This window comes from Corythoichthys intestinalis, chromosome 8, assembly GCF_030265065.1.
Source record: "Corythoichthys intestinalis isolate RoL2023-P3 chromosome 8, ASM3026506v1, whole genome shotgun sequence".
Taxonomy (NCBI): domain Eukaryota; kingdom Metazoa; phylum Chordata; class Actinopteri; order Syngnathiformes; family Syngnathidae; genus Corythoichthys; species Corythoichthys intestinalis.
In genome coordinates this window covers 13,291,769-13,315,364 of record NC_080402.1, presented here as the reverse complement: position 1 = coordinate 13,315,364, position 23,596 = coordinate 13,291,769, and the positions used below count along the sequence as shown (strand labels likewise).

Here is a 23,596-nt window from a genome sequence, read left to right as displayed (position 1 = left end):
TCATACAAAATATTAAATTTGGATCTCACAGCACCACTATTTAATCCGCTTATGTTAAGTAAACATATTTTTGTATTTGAAGTACATTTTTTGTTCAATTTTCACACTACTTTCTCTAGGCGAAAAAACTTTTGTCTTGCCAAAATTTGACCTTTTTGTCTTCAGTAAATGATAAATGTTTTTTCAGTGAAACAAATATATTTTTGTACATTCATCATCATTTGGGAGGGTCATAGCTTTCATATGAGCCATTTCTGAAACCAATTGAATAATTCAAAGTCAGGTTATTAGTAATTGTTTCCACGAAATGGATAAGCGACAAGACTTTTGTCAGGGACTGTATATGTGTATGCATTTGCAATTAAGTTTATAGCTACAATTTGTGGAGGTACGTGTGAGCGATTTGCTATGAGAATTGTAAATACGTGAGCATTCATAGCATTTAAAATAGTGGACTTTTGTTAGGCAAATTAGGCTAATTAGGCTTTAATCTACTAAATTTACATAATGATCAGACGAGATGGACGTTTGAACACCAATGGCGTACCGCAAGCAACACGTCACTTCTGCTCATTAATATTCATGACATTAGCTACTGTTGCTAAGTAAGGATAAGCCACCGTTTGTCCCCAATAGGAAATGAATGGAAATCGTGTACGAAGGAGATATTTACAGCGCTAAACCTACCAATTCTCTCCGAAAATGATGTGCCTGGTACCAAATTGACAGGCAAAGATGTGGAAGAACATAAAAATCTTCAGTTAAAGAGATGGCTTTAGTGTCGAAGGCTGAAAAAGACGAAAAAAACGAGCCGACCTAAGCATAGTTTTAGCTTTTTTATCGACGCGACTGACAATGACATTCTCCTGTTTCAACAAGCTATCTTTACCATCAGCTCTGTCTTTATTACATGTCCTCTGGTTGTCCTAAGTCTCTTACCGTTCTTGGGGGTAATTTAGTTAGCTTTGTGTAGCGATCGCAAATGCTACTCAGTGACAGCCAGCGTTAACGGGCGGTAATTAATATTTTTAATTAATCACGTTAAAATATTTGACGCAATTAACGCACATGCCCCGCTCAGATTAAAATGACAGCATTGTGATGTCCGCTTGTTACTTGTTTTAAATGATTTAATGGGTTAGTACCATGAGTGAGCATGGTGTAATTATTGATGTCAACAATGTCGAGCTACTAGTTTATTTTTTGATTGAAATTTTTACAAATTTTAATAAAACGAAAACATTAAGAGGGGTTTTAATATAAATTTTCTATAACTTGTACTAACATTTATCTTTTAAGAACTACAAGTTTTTCTATCCAAGGATCGCTTCAAGAGAATGTTAGTAATGTTAATGCCATCTTGTTGATTTATTGTTATAATAAACAAATACAGTACTTATGTTCCGTATGTTGAATGCATATATCCGTCTTGTGTCTTATTTTTTCATTCTAACAATAATTTACAGAAAAACATGGCATATTTTATAGATGGTTTGAACTGCGATTAATTAATTTTTAAGCTGTAATTAACTCAATTAAAAATTTTAATTGTTTGACAGCCCTAGTTATAAGCAATTCTTTCTGCAAAATGGATAAGCGACAAGACTTTTGTCAGGGACTGTAAAATATGCAATACCGTTAAGCCTGTTGTAGCCTCTATTATTTTTTTATTTTAAATTGTTTGTCATTTAAATTTCAAGTAACATGTCTGTTCGTGGTGTTGGAGCAATAATATAAAAACAAAATGCAACTTATACTCCAGTACGATTTATTTATGTTTTTTTTTCTTCTTTGTTATGCATTTCATGGCTGATTCGACTTAATAGTCCGGAAAATGCGGGTATGGTCACCCTAGAATAACGTGGAGCCAGCATTTGTAGTCATTTGTTTTGATATTTTTTCACATGCGGGTCAGTTTGCTCAACGCGTGTTGGATGCGAGTTAGTGCACATGCGTAATACTTAAACGTGCTCAATGAAAAAAGGCAGTCTGAACAGGCACGCCCAAAAAAACAGATATGACGAGAAATTTGAATTGTGCATGAAGACCTGCGGTCTGAAGTCTGAACCTAGTCATAGTTGTGTTCCTCTACCCTACCCATACAAAATAAACAGAAAATCCCATGATTTATTCCTATTTTTGGCGACTATATTGACAAATTGGTCACCTCAAATCATGTTTGGAGGATACAAGTTTGGTTGAGTTCAGAATAAATTAAACTTTTCAGCATTCATTCAAAAAGGCTACTACTGTTGCTGAGTAGTAGGAATGAAGGGATGGGGGGCATTTTAAGCCTTAATATTCTGAACAAATAGTACTTCTGTATAAATGAGTTAATGGAAAACCGTAATGCAGCGTAATTTTTTCCATGACACATCTATGTTTGACACGTTGTGTTATCAGCACGATGCACAAAGACCTGATTTCCAAGAAATTTAGAAGCACAGCAGGGCACTGTGCAAGGCCAGATAAAAGCTACGGATCAAGTAAAGTCGTTTTTTTGGGGTGGCGTTGGTATACAGTGGGGAGAACAAGTATTTGATACACTCTCAATGGGAAAACCCATTGTTCTCCTCACTGTATTGTGAATTTTGTTATTTGTTAACTGCTTCAATTCCTCAGATAATAAGGAGGCACAATGTACCCAATCTTGCACGTATTTTTAAAGGTTTAATATCTGGTGCTTGTTCAAATTACGAGTTGTTTAGCTATGACAAAGCTTTGTGCTGTAATTTTACAAACTGCAATACAGCCAAGGGTTTAGGTTTGCATAGGGACGGTGAAACTACCAATTTTTCAGGATGCTTAATTATCCCTACCAACTTTTAAGCAACCTTATTTGCATTATATAATGAGTTCAGTTATAAACTGTAGGTCATTTAGATTGCCCTCCCATACAGTGGGGCAAATAAGTATTTAGTCAACCACCAATTGTGTAAGTTCTCCAACTTGAAAAGATTAGAGAGGCCTGTAATTGTCAACATGGGTAAACCTCAACCATGAGAGACAGAATGTGGGAAAAAAAACAAAATCACATTGTTTGATTTTTTAAAGAATTTATTTCCAAACTAGAGTGGAAAATAAGTATTTGTTCACCTACAAACAAGCAAGATTTCTGGCTGTCAAAGAGGTCTGACTGCTTCTAACAAGGCTCCACTCATTACCTGTATTAATGGCACCTGTTTTAACTCATTATCAGTATAAAAGACACCTGTCCACAACCTCAGTCAGTCACACGCCAAACTCCACTATGGCCAAGACCAAAGAGCTGTCGAAGGACACCAGAGACAAAATTGTAGACCTGCACCAAGCTGGGAAGACTGAATCTACACTAGGTAAAACGCTTGGTGTAAAGTAATCAACTGTGGGAGCAATTATTAGAAAATGGAAGACATACAAGACCACTGATAATCTCCCTCGATCTGGGGCTCCATGCAAGATCTCACCCCGTGCCATCAAAATGATAACAAGAACGGTGAGCAAAAATCCCAGAACCACACGAGAGGACCTAGTGAATGACCTACAGAGAGTTGGTACCACAGTAACTAAGGCTACTATCAGTAACACAATGCGTCGCCAGAGACTCAAATCCTGCACTGCCAGACGTGTCCCCCTGCTGAAGAAAGTACACATCCAGGCCCGTCTGCGGTTCGCTAGAGAGCATTTGGATGATCTAGAAGAGGACTGGGAGAATGTGTTATGGTCAGATGAAACCAAAATAGAACTTTTTGGTAGAAACACAGGTTCTCGTATTTGGAGGAGAAAGAATACTGAATTGCATCCGAAGAACACCATACCCACTGTGAAGCATGGGGGTGGAAACATCATGCTTTGAGGCTGTTTTTCTGCAAAGGGACCAGGACGACCGATATGTGTAAAGGAAAGAATGAATGGGGCCATGTATCGAGAGATATTGAGTGAAAATCTCCTTCCATCAGCAAGGACATTGAAGATGAGACGTGGCTGGGTCTTTCAGCATGACAATGATCCCAAACACAAAGCCAGGGCAACAAAGGAGTGGATTCGTAAGAAGCATTTCAAGGTCCTGGAGTGGCCTAGCCAGTCTCCAGTTCTCAACCCCATAGAAAATCTGTGGAAGAAGTTGAAAGTACGTGTTGCCCAACGACGAGGAATGGGCCAAAATACCAGCAACACTGCGTGAAAAGTTACAGAAAACGTTTGGCCTCCTTTATTGCCAACAAAGGGTACATAACAAAGTATTGAGATGAACTTTTGGTATTGACCAAATACTTATTTTCCACCATGATTTGCAAATAAATTCTTTAAAAATCAAACAATGTGATTTTCAGTTTTTTTTTTTTTTTCTCCACATTCTGTCTCTCATGGTTGAGGTTTACCCATGTTGACAATTATAGGCCTCTCTAATATTTTCAAGTGGGAGAACTTGCACAATTAGTGGTTGACTAAATACTTATTTGCCCCACTGTATGTTGTAAGCACAGAATTGACCCTACTATGATTAAATTATTTTTATTATGTTCAGACTTACATTTACCCCCTTTCACTTGCTAAATATGCCGGTCAATTTTTTCCCTCAAACACACATTTGATTGGCTGATGACTTCATGACATCCACACGCAGCCATCCCCGACACAGAAATACATTTCGACAACATGCAGCCTCTTCAGCCTCCGTCGAAGAGGAGGGATATTCGAAGTTTTGTTTCAGCTAGCTGCAGCCACTGTAAGTAATGTAAAAAGACGTCAATGTTGTGGCAGTGGGAAACATACCACTAATTTTGCTACTGAAAGTCCGACCTGCATCAGAGTTAGCATGAACTTGCCAACCTGCAAAACTCGAGTAGGAAGCTGCTTAGAGAGAAATGCCTTCCTGTATGTTTTTTCTACTGTTAATGTTGATTAAACTGAGAAATGTAGTGAACTGTGAAGGAAACTATCGAACCACAAAAACGTGAGGTCCCAGTCTGTGTTTCACAGGAAAGGGTTGACACTTCCCCCAACAACACATGCTGATGCTTTTCTTCTTGTAAATGGACTGGTTTAGAAGAAAATATGGCTAGAGAATGTTGTGACTTTCCATTTTTGAATCTAAATACGTATTAGTCCATTTCATTTATTAATTAAAATGCATGTATGTATTTTCTAAAATATTTCTCTCCATTATTTTTTATTTGGAGCTTATGCAAACATTTTTTTCAGATAATCATACATTGAACATAATCGAGGTAAAAAGTTTTATTTCATCCCGATTTAGATTTTTTTCCATAATTGGTCAACCCACTGATGCACTTTAGAGATGCCTGTGGACAAAAGCAGTGGTGTTTTACCTGGAGCTGAAACAAATACTCGAGTTTAAAAATTGACCTGAGTAATTTCATTCGCCTCGAGGAATCGTTTAATTTTGCCAGCCCTAAGCATAACGTTTTGCCCGAAATACTTTTTTTTTTTTTTTTTTTTTCATGACAAAGCAGCGAACAGGAAGGGGTTATGGGGCAACAGAAGAAAAGAAACACAAGAAAAGAAAGAAAAGAAACACAAAAAACAACAAGAAATACATTTAACGCCTACACCATTAATATGTTGGTGTTATCGTCAGCTAGATGTATTTCCGGTTGACACCATGTGGGGGGCCTGTTGACCAGGGAAAGAAGGGGAGGGGGGTGGGGAAGTCTATAAGCTAGAAGATTGGGAGGGGTAGAGCGTACACAAATCAGCTCTGTGATCTACAACCCCGTAATCAGGTGAATCTCTTGTGATTGTAAGCCCGTTGGCAACCGACCTTACACCTCCCCACTGCTAATCCTGGCACCGGGACCCCCCCACCCGAGCGCGCCCAATCACATCCAGTCCCCACCAAACACAAGACTGCCGCGCAGGCACCGACCGGGGGCCACGGCCTCCACGCAGCCAGTCCAGGGAGGGAGGGCAGTGCCGCCCATCCCTCCTCCCGCAGCCTACCAAAGATGCCATCGTCACTCCCTGGGATCCAGGGTGGTCCCCCGGGCCACCCACACTCCCATCAACCGGCCCTCAGGGATGGGAAGAGGGGACTCACCACCAGCCCCACGCCCATACCTAGCCCCATCCGCCCACCCAGCCCACAAACCACAGCTGCAGCCCCCCAACCGGCACAGCCAACGGGCCCAGCGGCCCACCAAGCCCAGGGCAGGGCAGGGTCCCCTGCCGGAGCAGGCGACGTCCAGCCGATACACCGGACTACCCCTATGGACCATGCCCGGACTACTTTTAAAGCGGGACAACACGCTGATATCACGTCTGTAGAAGAAGAAGCAATAGTACCTAATTGCAGCCAACAGCCGCTACAAACTATGCGAACGTTTCTACAGACTACTCACGCGTGATGCTACGGTGGTAGCAGGTAGCGTCTGGTGCGCCTCATAGATATCACATCCTTACACTGCCATCTTCAAGCAGTAGACTTCTCAGCGCTAATAGATGAAATTAACGTTCAGGGTTCATTTTTATGTATTTTTGCTAATCTCTGACTAAGAAGTGGTCAAAAATATTGACTGGTCTTAGGACAAATGTTCATTTTTTTTTGCATTCCTGGATAGCAAAGAGATTATTAACAAGTTTGTATGTATTGTGTATGCTAATATAATTTAAATTATATTCAAAACATGCAATTTAAATTTGCTTATAAAATCCAGACATTCATTCTGGAAGTTTTAAAAATGTTTCTTGAGTAGTTTATAAAAACAAAAGGTTGGAAACGAACGGTTTATCACTTGATCGTGTACACATGAAAGTTAGTATAAATCAATACAGATTTAATTTCCATTTACCATTTAGCCTGTCAATTAATTAGGTTCATATTGGTGAGAAATGTAGCCCTGACCCCTGTTCACCCAATCTGGTTGGTCTTATTAATGCCCTGTCCCCAGCAAAAAGTACATGCAGGTAAAAAAGTGTATATGCAGGTTATGCCATTATATCGTCCTTACCAATGTTGAGACCAAACCTACGCCCTTGAATACAGCTGACCGCTTACAAATCTCTGCAAGAAAGAACTTTCCTTTATCATCAACAAAAAACTGAAGTTAAAACAACCAGCAAAAGGTAAAGCACAATGTGGCATTAAAAGGACAAGTGGCATTATGTCAACATTTATTTCAATGTGCATATTAAATTGTTCATTATATTCTCATTTTTGTTGCTTTAAGTTCTCAACAAGGATAATGAATGAAAACTAAGCATCTGATGAGCATGGTATATTGTCAATGTTTCAGTCACTTCCTGACGTTAAATAATCCCCCACAATAAATTAAGGAAACACAAATACACATAAATTAAAATCCAGTAGTTAATTGCTAAATTATAATCAATTAAAGCAACACTTGGTAACTTTTCAGTTTTGGTCGATTTTAACAACATCGGTGGACAAAAGCGGTAGTGTTTTGCCTTAAGGAAGACTGTTTCCCATGAGGACCAGCGCACACCCACAGTGTGGTAAAATCATCAATACAAAAATTAAAGATGGGGATCGAAAGTATCGGAATCGGCAAAAAAATATCGGACATGCCTTTTTTTAATATCCATATATTTTTTAATTAAATCGTTTTCTAATTGTATTTAACGTTACGGACTAAATGTCTTACACTCATCCAGAGTCTTTAGTTTTGGCTTAAAGTAGGGCTATCAAATTTATCGCGGTAATGGCGGTAATTAATTTTTTAAAAATTAATCACGTTAAAATATTTAACGCAATTATTGCATGCGCTGCACAACCTACTCATACATTGTCGCGTTCAATCTATAATGGTGCCGTTTTACCTATATATAGAGCTAAAAGGCAGCGTAAAATGAGTAGAGTGAATTTTGGCAGTCTTTGGAGCCTTTTTTTTTAATTGGCTAAAGCCTAACAATCCCTCTCTCAACAATTAGAAATATCGTGGGGAAACAAGGTAGTGGTTGATCTTTTTCTTAACACCCTATGTTATTTCCCAACGCAGAGAAGATATATCAATTGGTGCCACTATGCACAGTCATGGTTGCACTTCCCATCATGCATTTGGGCAGAACAGTTAAATGGCTACAGTATCATTGACTGAAAGCTCAACAAATACACTAGATTACAAGTCTTTCTATCCGTGGATCCCTCTCACAGAAAAGAATGTTAAAAATGTAAATGCCATCTTGAGGATTTATTGTCATAATAATAAATACAGTACTTATGTACTGGATATTGAATGTATGTATTCGTCCGAGTTTTATTCATTTTTTTCTTATTGCATTGCCAAAATGTATATGATCGGGAAAAATTATCGGTAATGATTAGAATTGAATCGGGAGCAAAAAAAAAAAAAAAAAGCAATCGGATCGGGAAATATCGGGATCGGCAGATACTCAAACTAAAACGATCGGGATCGGGAGCAAAAAAACATGATCGGCGCAACAAGATTTCTGTTTCCAGTGGTTGTGTGAAGGATGAATAGTCATTAGGTAATGCATCCAGTTGTGGCTAAACAATATGATATGATGTTTAGCAACCGTGTGGCTAACCTCCCCAACCATGGGGGGATGGAAGGGGGCATCACGCCAGCGAGTGAAAGCCGGGCCAATGTTTATTCTGTCTATCCTGCTAGTTTGCTTTTTTTTTCCTCCTCAGACAAAACTTTTTGTCTGTTTTATTGCTCTGCCATCTTTGCAGAATTCGCGCGAAAGTGTTCGCATCGACTTCAGTCTTTATAATGAATGGAGAAAGGGGGAAGTGACATATGCCGTTAAGCAATTAGCACATCTGAAGTATTTTTGTGTGGCAGGGTTCCTGCCACCCTTCTCAAAGTTAACTCATCTGCTCCCAAAAACGTATAAATACTAACTCATCTGCTCCCAAAAACGTATAAATACTAGGGCTGTCAAAATTATCGCGTTAATGGGCGGTAATTATTTTTTAAAATTATTCACGTTAAAATATTTGACGCAATTAACGCACAAATGCCCCCGCTCAGACAGATTAAAATGACTGCACAGTGAAATGTGTACTTGTTGTGTTTCTCGGAGTTTGGCGCCCTCTGCTGGCGCTTGGGTGCGACTGATTTTATAGGCTTCAGCACCCATGAGCATTGTGTAAGTAATTATTGACATCAACAATGGCGGGCTACTACTTTATTTTTTGATTGAAAATTTTACAAATTTTATTAAAGCAAAAACATGAAGAGGGGTTTTAATATAACATTTCTATAACTTGTACTAACATTTATCTTTTAAGAACTACAAGTCTTTCTATCCATGGATCGCTTTAACGGAATGTTAATAATGGTAATGCCATCTTGTTGATTTATTGTTATAATAAAGAAATACAGTACTTATGTACCGTATGTTGAATGTATAGATCCTTCTTGTGTCTTATCTTTCCATTCCAACAATAATTTACAGAAAAAAAATGGCATATTTTATAGATAATTTGAATTGCGATAAATTGTGATTAATTTTTAAGCTGTAATTAACTCGATTAAAAATTTTAATCGTTTGACACCCCTAATAAAAACATTCTATTTTTAATTGTTTCAGTGTTCCAGAGACGTATTTATTTTACGTTTTTGTTTTTCAAAAAAGATCTCTCTGAGTTCTGATTCAATTTAGCTCCAAAGCACAAATCTGAAAATCCATTTTAAAGCAATAAAACTGGCCACTGGAGGGCAGTAGCGCATTTGGTAAGAGCCGCAACCCGATTCAATGGCAACAGACGGCCCAGCCGCACGGCCGGGCGCCGGCGGAAGACAACCGAATGGATGCCAGGCGGCGGATGACCGAGCAGAACAACCGGTAGGACGCCCGGGATGCCAGGTGCTGGACGACCGAGCAGAACGGCCGGGACCACTAGTGCAGCGGACGATGCCTTCGAGCCCGTGCTGCTCGCGAGCAGAGCCCGCAGAGACTCAAAAAAATTCATCTTTATGAGACAGACAGTGATGAGGGAAAAGTTTAACCGGCTGTCGTGGCCAGAACAGCGTCATCTTTCAGTTAGTTATGTGTAAATAAATTGTTACTTAGCTATCAAAAGCTCTATTTGTCTTGTTGTTAATCTTATTTTGTAAAAGGAAAACATTATTCAGATGTTTGGGATGTAACTAAAGGAAAAAATAGCTGTGTATAAGTTAAAGTTATGTTTCACAAAAAGCTCAATTTCTCCGTTTTTTCAACAGAAATTGGAAAATTGCTCAAACTAAGCTATTTTCTAATGCTGATTTCGAAAGAATGTAAAAAGATATGAACTAACTTTTTTTCTGCTGAAAGAAGAGAGTCTAATCTTTCTTTTGGTGGGTTCCATGTTTATATAGCAATAGAAAAGAATTTTCTGTGGGCCTTCCAAAATCAGTCAAAATCCAGTAAAACGGCCGGGAGCGAAGGGCCTTTCTCCGGTGTAAATGGCTGGGAGTGAATGAGTTAATTATTGCCGGTGAAAGCGATAGAGACCCCCTCAAGATATAAAAGCAGTGTCATTCAACTAGTTTTCAGTCAACATATTATCACAAACGTTATGAAAATACTTTATAAAGGTTGAAAAGTTACCGAGTGTTGCTTTAATACAATAGATCTGGCAAGTAACACAATTGAAACTATTTAATTAAATTGCTTTTCAGTAGAGTCAAAAAAAGTTCTACGCGGGTATGTTGTACTGTGTGGCATTACTTTTGTTTGCATGAGACCATAAAGTAGCTGCCTGGTGTTCCTGTAGAGCAGAAGTGTCAAACGTATGGCCCACATGGCGGTCCAATGAAGCCCATGAGGTTGTTCATTTTAGTTCATTCATATAGTACATACAGAACTAGATGCTTTTGTTTTGAAATGAGCACCATAAAACCGAAGGTGCTTAGACTTGTGTGAGCGAGTGCGTACTCTTCCCATCCTATATTAGATATTTTACTCAAAATAAGAGTAGCGTTACGTCAGAATAATATTACTCACTTAAAAGTAGTCATCCCCCCCAAAAATTACAAGTAAAAAAAGCATTCAGGGGAAGAATACTCTGAAAGAATACTCTGGTAATGAGTAACTGCCGACAATGTCTGATTTAAAAAAAAAAAAAAATTTAAACAATGCTATACAGTGGTACCTCTATTTGCAAAATTAATTGGTTCTGGAAGTAGTTTCGTAACTTGAAAGTTCTGTTTGTAAATGCCCTAAATTCAGACATACAGTGGGGCAAATAAGTATTTAGTCAACCACTAATTGTGCAAGTTCTCCCACTTAAAAATTTTAGAGGCCTATAATTGTCAACATGGGTATACCTCAACCGTGAGAGACAAAATGTGGGGGGGAAAAAACAGAAAATCACATTGTTTGATTTTTAAAGAATTTATTTGCAAATCGTGGTGGAAAATAAGTATTTGGTCAATACCAAAAGTTCTTCTCAATACTTTGTTATAAACCCTTTGTTGGCAATAACGTAGGCCAAACGTTTTCTGTAACTCTTCACAAGCTTTTCACACACTGGTATTTTAGCCCATTCCTCCATGCAGATCTCCTCTAGAGCAGTGATGTTTTGGGGCTGTCGTTGGGCAACACGGACTTTCAACTCCCTCCACAGATTTTCTATGGGGTTGAGATCTGGAGACTGGTTAGGCCACTCCAGGACCTTGAAATGCTTCTTGCGAAGCCACTCCTTTGTTGCCCTGGCTGTGTATTTGGGATCATTGTCATGCTGAAAGACCCAGCCACATCTCATCTTCAATGCCCTTGCTGATGGAAGGAGATTTTCACTCAAAATTTCTCGATACATGGACCTTTTCATTCTTTCTTTTACACAGATCAGTCATCCTGGTCCCTTTGCAGAAAAACAGCCCCAAAGCATGATGTTTCCACCCCCATGCTTCACAGTGGGTATGGTGTTCTTCAGATGCAATTCAGTATTCTTTCTCCTCCAAACACGAGAACCTGTGTTTCTACCACAAAGTTCTATTTTGGTTTCATCTGACCATAACACATTCTCCCAGTCCTCTTCTGGATCATCCAAATGAACTCTAGCAAACCGCAGACGGGCCTGGACATGGACTTTCTTCAGCAGGGGGACACGTATGGCAGTGCAGGATTTGAGTCCCTGGCGGCGCATTGTGTTACTGATAGTAGCCTTTGTTACTGTGGTCCCAGGTCTCTGTGGTTCTGGGATTTTTGCTCACCGTTCTTGTTATCATTTTGACGCCACGGGGTGAGATCTTGCATGGAGCCCCAGATCGAGGGAGATTATCAGTGGTCTTGTATGTGTTCCATTTTCTAATAATAGCTTCCACAGTTGATTTCTTTACACCAAGCGTTTTACCTATTGCAGATTCAGTCTTCCCATCCTGGTGCAGGTGTACAATGTTGTCTCTGGTGTCCTTCGACAGCTCTTTGGTCTTGGCCATAGTGGAGTTTGGAGTGTGACTGACTGAGGTTGTGGACAGGTGTATTTTATACCGATAATGAGTTAAAACAGGTGCCATTAATACAGGTAACGAGTGGAGCCTCGTTAGAAGAAGTTAGACCTCTTTGACAGCCAGAAATCTTGCTTGTTTGTAGGTGACCAAATACTTATTTTCCATTCTAATTTGGAAATAAATTCTTTAAAAATCAAACAATGTGATTTTTCTGTTTATTTTTTTCCACATTCTGTCTCTCATGGTTGAGGTTTACCAATGTTGACAATTACAGGCCTCTCTAAATCTTTTCAAGTAGGAGAACTTGCACAATTGGTGGTCGACTAAATACTTATTTGCCCCACTGTAAATCTGCTTTTCTTGGTCGGGCAGTGCACAGGAGTTGCTTAGTAAAGTTAACAATGATTGACAGACATTAAGGTTTGATCTATCAAGAGAGAGCATGGAAGCCGAAACGTCAAAGTGCCGCATGCGTCAATCATCGTTTACCTTGTCGTTCCAGTCCATTTTAGAATTGATTTCAAACTTTTACTGTTTGTTTTTAATTCTATTAAACAGGCTACATATTATTTATCGGAAATTTTAACCTTCCGTAACTTTGGCAGGACTCTTCGTTCAACCGGCCAGCTTCTTTTACATGTTCCGAGGTCGAAACTTAAACAGTGGGGAGACTGATCTTTTGCGGTTGCTGCCCCCAGGCTGTGGAAGAGCCTTCCCTCTGAAATCCGCACCACTACGGATCTAGGTCTTTTTAAGTCTCGATTAAAAACACACCTTTTTAGACTCGGCTTTTCCACAGATTAGGATAGCCTGGTTTTATTTGCTTCAGGGTTTTTAATGTTTTTGAATTTTATCGGTTTTATCGTTTCATTTGCTGGACTTTTCACGATGTGCTGTTTTTGTTTCATTTCTTTTTAATGTCATTGTATAATACTTTCCTGCCTTTTATTTATCTTGAGCAATGTTTTTGTTGTAAAGCACTTTGAGGGCCTTTAATTTGATTGATTGATTGTTAAACAGTTGCTGTGGCAACTCTTTGTGTCTAAGTGAGCAGTTGAAACTTGTTCGTAACCCGAGGACAACTTGTACACTTATTTTTGCGAAGTTTGTTTGGTTGATTTTTAAAAAATATTTCCAAAAAGATAATCTTCAGAAATTGTGAATATTGTATGTATTCAGTGTATTTTATTTATTTATAAAAAATGTGTGTGTGTGTGTGAGGAGTAATTGTCCAAAATCCAAAATGTACTCATCCGGTTGATCTAACTAATTGGCATAAATGTGGCCCACGAATGCAAAATGAGTTTGACACCCCTGCTGTACAGTCAAAATTAAAACAGTCTTGTCGCTTTGTGGCAAACAGCGGGCGGGAGTTCAAAGCTGGCTGCAAGGCTTTTGCAGTTTGACAATCGCAGTTATAATAAACACACAGAATCATTCTCTCTCTCTCCTTGCTTCTCAACTACAGAAAGCAAGCTGCCGTCGTGTGCTAATTTACAATAAATTAAATTAAAATCACAGTTAATTTACTGGTCTATCTCAATTTCTTAAAAGACATTAAAAAAAAATATCTTTAAGTCCCATACAAATCTTTCAATCCTCATTTTGTCGGGCATTCCCTGTTTCTGGTCAACATTATCTTTCAGTGTCCTGCAACTATGACACATACACAGTGTATATTAATACTCAGGAGGCATGCATTGAAGCGTCTTTCTAGCCATTTCGCAGCTATCTATCTACTGCAGTGCTGTGAAAGGTCCTCCGATGTAGGGTTGCTTATTGGAGTCCTGTCGCTGTTTGAAGAATTAGAGTACATGAAGTGAAAGGGCCCCTTTTGAAATCCGTGGTTGAAAAATCCTCTTAACATCTTGCGGAACAGAATAAGCAAGCCACTTTCCGTTATCTCAGAGGTGCTGAGACAGCTTAGACTTAGAGGATGAGTTCCAGAGAAAAAAAAGTACACACAAAAAAAAGGTTTTCCAGAAAAATCTGAAGTGAAGCTACTAGTTCAAGTTCTTTGTTGGCTTATGATCCACTTCAAAATCTTCTGCTGCAGCTTGCTGTCAGCAATCAGAGACTTCTGAGGCGTCATTGGTGAGTTTCCTACGTTGCCTTACAGACTTTTCTTCATCCTGCACAGTAAAACAATGTTGTTTCTGAGTATGAACAGTGGGCATAAGGTCTTTTAAAGTCCCCAAATTCTAATAATAATGATGTTTTTTAAAGCATTGTTTGTCTCAATTCGTACCATGACACAGCTATTGGAAATAGATGTGGGAACCTCTGGGTATCTCACGATACGATTTGCCATGCAAGGCTTACGGTAACGATGATCTCACGATATGGCAATACAACAATTATCGATACATTAGTCCGGAAATCATTCTAGGAGACTACATTGCAAATTTAGAACATCTTAATCAGATTATTTTTCTTAAATGTAGCCAATTTTTTCCATCTTGTTTTGAATATTAAAGACTAGTTAACAGATTAATGTGTCAGATTATTCTACTAACTTGAAGTAAATATTACTGTTTGTTCTTATTAAACCTATACATCTTAAAGTTGGTCAAATGTTCACCTAAATCTAGAAAAAAATGCTTTCTAATAATGTTTTCAACAAAATCTATTCTTGAATTAAGAACATTCGACATTTCAAAGCTTTAAGATTAAATTTACTAATTTATTTCTTAAAATAAGTCTGTTAAACTTATTTTCAGCTAGCTATTTTTCTTATTTCAAGAAATCTGAGTGAGTAAAATTTACAGTGTATCACAAAAGTGAGTACATCCGTCGCATTTCTGCAGATATTTAAGTATGTTTTTTAATGGGGCAACAATGACAAAATGACACTTTGACACAATGAAAAGTAGTCTGTGTGCAGCTTATATAATAGCAAAACAACTCAAAATATAGCCATTAATATCTAAACCCCTGGCAACAAAAGTGACTCCACCCCTTAGAAACTACATCCCTAAATGTCCAAATTGAGTACTGCTTGTCATTTTCCGTCCAAAATGTCATGTGACTCGTTAGGGTTACTAGGTCCAGGTGTGCATAGGGAACAGTTGTGTTCAAATTTGTAGTGCAGCTCTCACACTCTCTCATACTGGTCACTGAAAGTTCCAACATGCCACCACATGGCAGAGAACTCTCTGAGGATCTTAAAAGACGTATTGTTGCGCTACATGAAGATGGCCAAGGCTACAGGAAGATTGCCAACACCCTGAGACTGAGCTGCAGCACAGTGGCTATGATCATCCAACGTTTTAAAAGAGCAGGGTCCACTCAGAACGGGCCTCGTGTTGGTCGTCCATAGAAGCTGAGCGTATGTGCTGAGCGTCACATCCAAATGCTTTCCCTGAAAGATCGCCGCAAGAGTGCTGTCAGCATTGCTGCAGAGATTGGAGAGGTGGGGGGTCAGCCTGTTAGTGCTCAGACCATACGCCGCACTCTACATCAAATTGGTGTGCATGGCTGTCACCCCAGGAGGAAGCCTCTTCTGAAGACGGTACACAAGAAAGCCCGAAAACAGTTTGCTGAAGACTTGTCAACAAAGCACATGGATTACTGGAACCATGTCCTATGGTCTGATGAGACGATGATTCATTTGTTTGGTTCCGATGGTCTCAAGCATGTGTGGCGGCGACCAGGTGAGGAGTACAAAGATAAGTCTGTCATGCCTACAGTCAAGCATGGTGGTGGGAATGTCATGGTTTGGGGCTGCATGAGTGCTGCAGGTGTTGTAGAGTTACATTCCATTGAGGGAAACATGAACTCAACATGTACTGTGAAATACTGCAGCACAGCATTATCCCCTCCCTCCAGAAACTGTGCCGCAGGGCAGTGTTTCAACATGACAATGACCCCAAACACACCTCCAAGATGATCACTGCTTTACTGAACTGGTCAAGCTTGTCTCCAGACTTGAACCCAATAGAACATCTTTTGGGGATCCTCAAGCAGAAGGTGGAGATGCGCAAAGTCTCAAATATCCGGCAGCTCCGCAACGTCGTCATGGAGGAGTGGAGGAGCATTCCAGTGGCAACCTGTGAAGCTCTGGTCAACTCCATGCCCAAGAGAGTAAAGGCAGTTCTGGGTAATAGTGGTAGCCACACAAAATATGGACAGTTGATATGTTGTATGTTAATGTTGACAATTTTCACTAAGGGTTGTACTCACCTTTGTTGCCAGGGTTTTAGACATTAATGGCTATATTTTCAGTTATTTTGAGGAGAAAATAAATTAATATATATTATATATATAAATTAACTCTATTATATAAGCTGCACACAGACTATTCAGAGTTCTTGTTCTTAATCTTTCTTTTAATTCTTAAAGAGTTCTTAATCGCGGCTGCCCTAATTTTAAGTTGGCCTGTGACAAAGACCAGTTTGGCACCCCTGATGTAGAACGACATGGCTTTTTAAGCACTTTGGAATTTTTGGTGCATATACTTCACAATCAGTTGACGGGAAACTGGGCGCGGGGCCGCTCCGTCGGGGGCCTATTTTCAAAAACTTAAAATTCAAAATATTTTCAAAATCAAAGCTGCTACCGACCTAAAATCAAAACAGGCACCTCCCTTTGGCATATATGAGTCTCCATGAGCAGCGGCATCAAAAACTTCAAAGTCTTTCCCAAATAAAAACCTGCTTAATTATTTTTTTTATATAAGTATAACAAAACTTGGCTAAAAATGGCTATAAAATTATCAGATTTTACGCTAAATGCACAAAAATCACCAAATGGAGAAATAATCACCTGAAGCGGTTTGCAATGTTTAGAGTCTTGTGAGCTCAAATTGCTGTGTCCAGCGCTGTAACTCTGCTGCACTCTGTGAACTCTCGTGCACTCTCTAATCAAGCCGGAACGCGCGCGGCTCTTAAGTGTCTCTGTCACGTGACTATGACGTAGCCGGTAACGCGCTCAGCCAAACAGACACACAAGTACAGTGGGTGAATTATGTCAAACAAAGGGTCACCACACACCTATATTTTCAGGATAAATAGCAATATTTAACATATCATAGAAGTTTTTGCCTGAAATACTTTTTTATTTAGTGCAATATTAGTGCAAGTTTTCAACAGCTAATAAATCACTCAATTTTCACATCAGAAACTTAATACTTGAGTAAAGCTTGCAAAATCATCTTAATTTTACCCAACAAAAGCACATTTAGCATTTTTCTATATACTGTACAATCACAACTTATTTAGGTTGAATTCCGACGTGACTATTGCCTCAGCACGTCTTGCCGGCTATCTGGACCGCGTCGATTTAAGATGGAAATGTTACATAAAATAAAAGACATTACAGCAGTTTTTTTGTATGGACGACAGAAATGTTTAAATTACTATTTTTTGCCAAAAAAACGGGCAGTTAGCTGAAAATTACCTGATTACTTGAATGTAGAGTTAACAAAATCCAACATGGCAGCCATCACGAAACAAAAAGCTTTTTACGTTGAAAATTCTTGTACATTAATTAGGGCTGTTAAAATTATTGCGTTAACGTTAGGTAATTAATTTTTTAAATTAATCACGTTAAAATAGTTGACGCCATTAACGCTCATGCCCCGCTCAAACAGATTAAAATGACAGAACAGTGCAATGTACACTTGCTACTTGTGTTTTTTGAAGTTTTGTCGCCCTCTGCTGGCGCTTGGGTGCGACTGATTTTATGGGCTTCAGGACCCATTAGCATTGTGTAATTATTGACATCAACAATGGCGGGCTACAAGTTTATTTTTTGATTTAAAATTTTACAAATTTTATTAAAACGAAAACATTAAGAGGGGTTTTAATATAAAACTTCTATAACTTGTACTAACATTTATCTTTTAAGAACTAAAAGTCTTTCTATCCATGGATCACTGTAACAGAATGTTAATGTTGTTGCCATCTTGTTGATTTATTGTTATAATCAGTGTTGTTAATCTTACTGAAAAAAAGTAATTAATTATAGTTACAAATTACTTCTCCCAAAAAGTAATTGCGTTAGTAACTCAATTACCTGAATGTAAGAGTAATTAGTTACTTGGCAAAGTAATTGGTGATAATTACTTTTTTTTTTTCCCCCTCCCAAAAAAAAAAAAAAAAAAAAACATTGGCCACACTATGTGAAGTTTTTTGTGAAGGTTTTTGGTACAATTGGCCCGAGCCCAATTCTTTACCCTAATTTACCCTTTACCCTGAATCAACTGTAAAAAGTTGTTAAAATTGCTCCCATTATTGCATTTGTTCCCTTCTCTCTACTTTTGACATATGAAAGTTTTAAAACTGTTTCATCATTTAAAGATAGATTCAAGTCAAGATTTTGCCGATTTAGAAGTATTTTAGATAAAAAGTTACTTAGATTCGCTAGGAAGGTTCTCTACAACAGAGCCGTCCTAAAAAGTCTACTGCTTTAAGATGGCGTCTGTCTACTAACGCATTTAGTGCCATGCAGTGTTGTTAATTTTACTTTAAAAAAGTAATTAATTACAGTTACAAATTACTTCTCCCAAAAAATAATTGCGTTAGCAACTCAGTTACCTGAATGTAAGAGTAATTAGTTACTTGGCAAAGTAACTAGTGATATATATATTTTTTTCTCAAAAAAAAAAAAAAAAACACACACACACACAGGTCACACAATGTGAAGCTTAAAGTGTTTGGGGGACAATTGGCCCTAGCCCAATTCTTTACCCTCCACTTAACTAGACACAAGGGTATTGCGATAACTAGCTAGTAACCTTTGCTATGTGTGGAAGTCATTTCAAGTTGTGAATCAATCGTTAAAGTTGTTAAAATTTCTCCCGTTATTGCATTAGTTCCCTTCTGTCTACTTTAAACATGTGTAAGTTTTAAAACTGTTTCATCATTTAAAGATAGATTTAAGTTAAGATTTTGCCGATTTAGGAGCATTTTAGATTTTAAAAAATTACTTAGGTTCGCTAGGAAGGATCTCTACATCAGGGCCTTCCTGAGAGGTCTACTGCTTTAAGATGGCGGGTGTTTACAAACGCATGTAGTCCTTAAAACATGTTGGCAGTGCAGCAGTGTCTGTTATTTGCATCTAGTTCTATAATATGATATCTACCGTGTCATGTGGGCGTAGTTTGTCGGCTATGGCTGCAGTCAGGTATTATTGGAGCCACCTAGCATCGCGGTTGCAGCGGCGTCTTCCCCACTCCTGCCCTGCTCTCGTCCCCGTGAGTCCATTTCTCTCAGACTTTTTTTTATTCAACCAACTTAGTAACGCATAGTAACGCACGCCTTTCCCGCCTCAGTAACGGTAACGGCGTTGCCAAGATGAGAAAAGTAATTAATTAGATTACTCATTACTGAAAAAAATAACGCCGTTAGTAACGCCGTTATATTGTAACGCCGTTATTAACAACACTGGTTATAATAAACAAATACAGTACTTATGTACCGTATGCTGAATGTATACTGTATATCCACTTGTGTCTTATCTTTCCATTCCAACAATAATTTACAGAAAAATATGGCATATTTTATAGATGGTTTGAATTGTGATTAACTATGATTAATTAATTTTTAAGCTATAATTAATTCAATTAAAAATTTTAATCGTTTGACAGAACTAAAATTAATGCGTAGATATCGGAATTTCTATAGATATGAACATAAAACATCTAGATTTTTGGCTAAATGCAAAAAAACGGGCCATTATCTTTCATTTTATGTAAATATTACAAACTAAAGTCACGCTAATTTTTTCCATTCATTTCATTTTTTTTCACAACGTTTCACCCATGGTGTTAATTTACATAATAATTACCGTGAATCCTCGACCAAATCACTCGAGACACTCTGCCTGCTCGTACGCACTAAGGGGCCGTTTACATGATGACTCTCCGAGAAAACGAAAAATTTCATGTTTGCATTTGTATGGGCCCGTCTCCATTCGAACAATGTTGCAATTCTGCATGAAAACGATGTAGTATTCATGCCAGGCCCTAGGGGCAGTGCAGATTTACAAGGCGACAGCGTATGATGCACTTTGCCCCCACCAAAGTTCCTCAGCCCGGAAAAAAATATGCCCGCCCACTCGAAGCGAAGGCATTTTTCTTTTGTTCAAAAAGGCACAAAAATGGAAACATTCAACATATTTAATTTAAAAATATTATTAAAACAGTAAATTAAAGCCGACATTCCGCCATATTTACTGTTTTTAATGTTTAATAGCACCGCTGCGCATGCCCAATGTGACGTGTACGAGGCTTGACGTTATCGGCGCGGTGTCGCGCCACGGGAGCTCAGACCTGTTAAGTTTCACGATTTGGTCGGGAGACTCCCGATTTTGACCCCAATGCTCACGCCTCACGATTAGACAGCCAAATCTCCCGATTTTCCAAAAATGTCAATTTTTTTTTTTTTTTTTTAAACGTTTTTGTTTGTCACCGTTTTGTAACGATAGCATTCGGCCCGATTCGGAAAGTGACCAACAACGAATAGCCTGGCCGTCTTCGACTTCCCTGCCCTCCCTCCCCTTCAGAGCTGGAAAAGCCCAACCCATACATCTGACAGGGAGGGAAGAGGCGAAGCACCACCGACTTCCCAAGATGCTGGCACTAATAAACCGGCTTTTAGACTGGTTCAAGTCTTTATTTTGGAAGGAAGAGATGGAGCTGACCCTGGTCGGCCTCCAGTATTCGGGAAAAACGACGTTCATCAACGTAATTGCCGTAAGTCTTACCTGCCAGCGATAGCTAACTAGCCTAATGCTAATAGCATTAGAGCTAATGATGGGAGAACGATGACGAGGAAGAAGTCGCTGCTTTACTCTGTGTTTTCGTGGATCAAACATCATGGAATATTAAACCACTGCGGTCCTACCCCCACAATATATGAATTTAAGTGAGAAAGCGTATCGTTACTTACTTGAAGTTTAATCATTTAGATTCGCTATTATGCTAAAGCTAAAGTGTATACTATACACTTTATTACATTATATCATTATTACTGTGCTGAAACAAAAAATATAAAGTTTCAATTCTAGGTTACAATTCAATTAAAAAACTGCCATGACAAAGATACTTTTAAAAACAAATATGATTAATTTTCTAAATGATGTAATTAATGTTTTTAATCTTGCTGATTTAGTCTGACGAAACCCTAATTGGAGTGATGGTTGATGAGATGAAGAGGCTGCTGAGGAAGCTGATGTCCAAATTTGTGCAAATGGATGTGATCAGGAAAGCTGAGGATATCCTAGATGTTGATTACAGGAACAAGGAGAACTGGCATGACACAGGCAACATAGCAGTATCACATGATGCCAGACAATACATGGAGCAAGTTGAAGACTAGCTCTGATGCCACCAAAAAGAGGTTCTTTGACAGTGTATTTAATTTTTACACAAGTGTTGTGACCAAAATGAACTTGTCTTAGCGATTGTCGCGCGCGCGTGTCATCGGGGTTGGCAAACAGAAATCTCCCTATTTGCAATTTCTACAATTTAACAGGTATGGGAGCTTTTGATATGCATGCGGAGATAGCCCCCCTCAAACCCCCGCAATCGAATTCCTCCACTTGGGAGTAGGCTTGTCATGATAACAAATTTTAGTGTGCGATAATTATTCTCATATAATTATTGCGATATGCGATATTATTGCGCCCCCCTTTTTTTTTTTTTTAACCAATTTACAATAACACAGTGAGAATAGACTACACCAATTTAAACGTGATGAATATTTACTCTTAAATTCAAAAATACTTTTTAGGAAATCACAACTAAAAACAATAGACCAAGGGTGGGCAAACTATTCCACAAAGGGCCGCAGTGGGTGCGGGTTTTTGTTGCAACCCATTAAGAGGACACCTTTTCACCAATCTGCTATTTTACACGTGCAATCAGTCGATTGCAGTCAGGTGCTTCTCATTTCTGCTGAAACTTCATTGGTTAAACTATCTGTGCTGGGTCAGTTGGAACAAAGACCAGGACCCACTGCGGCCCTCGAGGACCGGTTTGCCCACCCCTGCAATAGACCATGCCTCTTAAGTAAAAAAAAAAAAAAACAATATTGATACCACACAGAAACACAGAATAAATAAAACGTGTTTAAAAAAAAAAAAAAATTGCACTTCATAACTTCAGCATTTAGGCAAATGAAAACTTTTCCCGTCATCGCCTCTGCAATGGTGTTTCATAGGGATGCAACAATAGAGTTAAGTCATGGTTCGGTACGATTTTTGATACGGGGGACACGATTTTCACTTCACTCACTCACTCACGTCACTTCTGCTCATTACTACACAACACCAGCATATGACAATCGACTTTCATAAACAGGAGTTTGAAGCACAGCGCTCTTAATTTCATTCAGCTGTTTGTTGTCAAAGCGAGGTTGTTCGTAGCAGCCGAGTCGGTAACAATGTTTTGGCGGACTTCGTTGTAAATATCCGCCGTTGTGCCGAAAAATAGCCGCCCCGCGTGAAATGTCACTCCTGACGGGAGCGCCCACACATCAACAACACCGGCGCGCCATAGATGGTCCACAGTCACTCCGGAGCACTGACGCGGCCAGTATACTTTGAACTAGAGCTGAAACGAATACTCGAGCAACTCGAGTAACTCGAGTTTAAAAACTGATCCGAGTAATTTTTATTCACCTCGAGTAATCGTTTATTTTGACAGCTCTAAGCATCACGTTTTGCTCGGACTACTTTTAATGCGGGACAACGCGCAGATGTCACGTGCGTAGAGGAAGAAGCAAAAAAAAAAAAACTTACTGCACCCGACAGCCGCTACAAACAACGCCGACGTTGCTAAATACTAGCCCGCACATGCTACGTTAGTTGCAGGTAGCGTCTGATGAGTCTCGTAGAGATCACATGTATGTTAAACTAGATGCGAAATGACAGACTAGGCCGCGTCTGGGCAGCGTTAGCAAACAGCCGCCATCTTAAAGCAGTAGAGCGCTAAGCGCTAATAAAGAGCGCTAAGCGCTAATAAATAAGATTAACGTTACTGTCACTACTAGCTCACGTAACGTTAGCCCTGCAGAGGGCTAGGTTTCTATTAATTAAGACCACTTTCGATGCATGGCTAACGTGTCTTACATACAGGCTTTAACATAACAGCGTTGAGGGTGTCAAATAAAAACTCAATAATGCTAACTATCAATTTTAGCTCAGTAGTCATTGCTGGATAAAACACCAAGTAGCACTAGTCCCTAATGTGCTCCAATACAGCCTGTATCATACATTTATTTTGAACACTG

The 23,596-nt window shown here is 39.0% G+C and overlaps 1 protein-coding gene across 6 annotated transcripts in view; it reads right to left on the bottom strand.

Annotated features, from left to right (window-relative positions):
- pnpla6 (patatin-like phospholipase domain containing 6) overlaps window positions 1-23,596 on the bottom strand; it is a 92,280-nt gene that overhangs the window by 3,428 nt on the left and 65,256 nt on the right. For 3 of the 6 annotated variants that reach the window (XM_057842967.1, XM_057842968.1, XM_057842969.1), the window contains exon 36: window positions 8,283-14,494. The exons of 1 other annotated variant lie outside the window; for it this stretch is intronic. In XM_057842967.1, coding sequence (XP_057698950.1) covers window positions 14,426-14,494 — 69 coding nt within the window. In that variant the 3' untranslated portion in view covers window positions 8,283-14,425. Of the gene's footprint in view, window positions 1-6,280; window positions 7,001-8,282; window positions 14,495-23,596 lie in introns of those variants that run through there. 2 more of the 6 variants (XM_057842971.1, XM_057842970.1) reach the window with 2 other exon arrangements.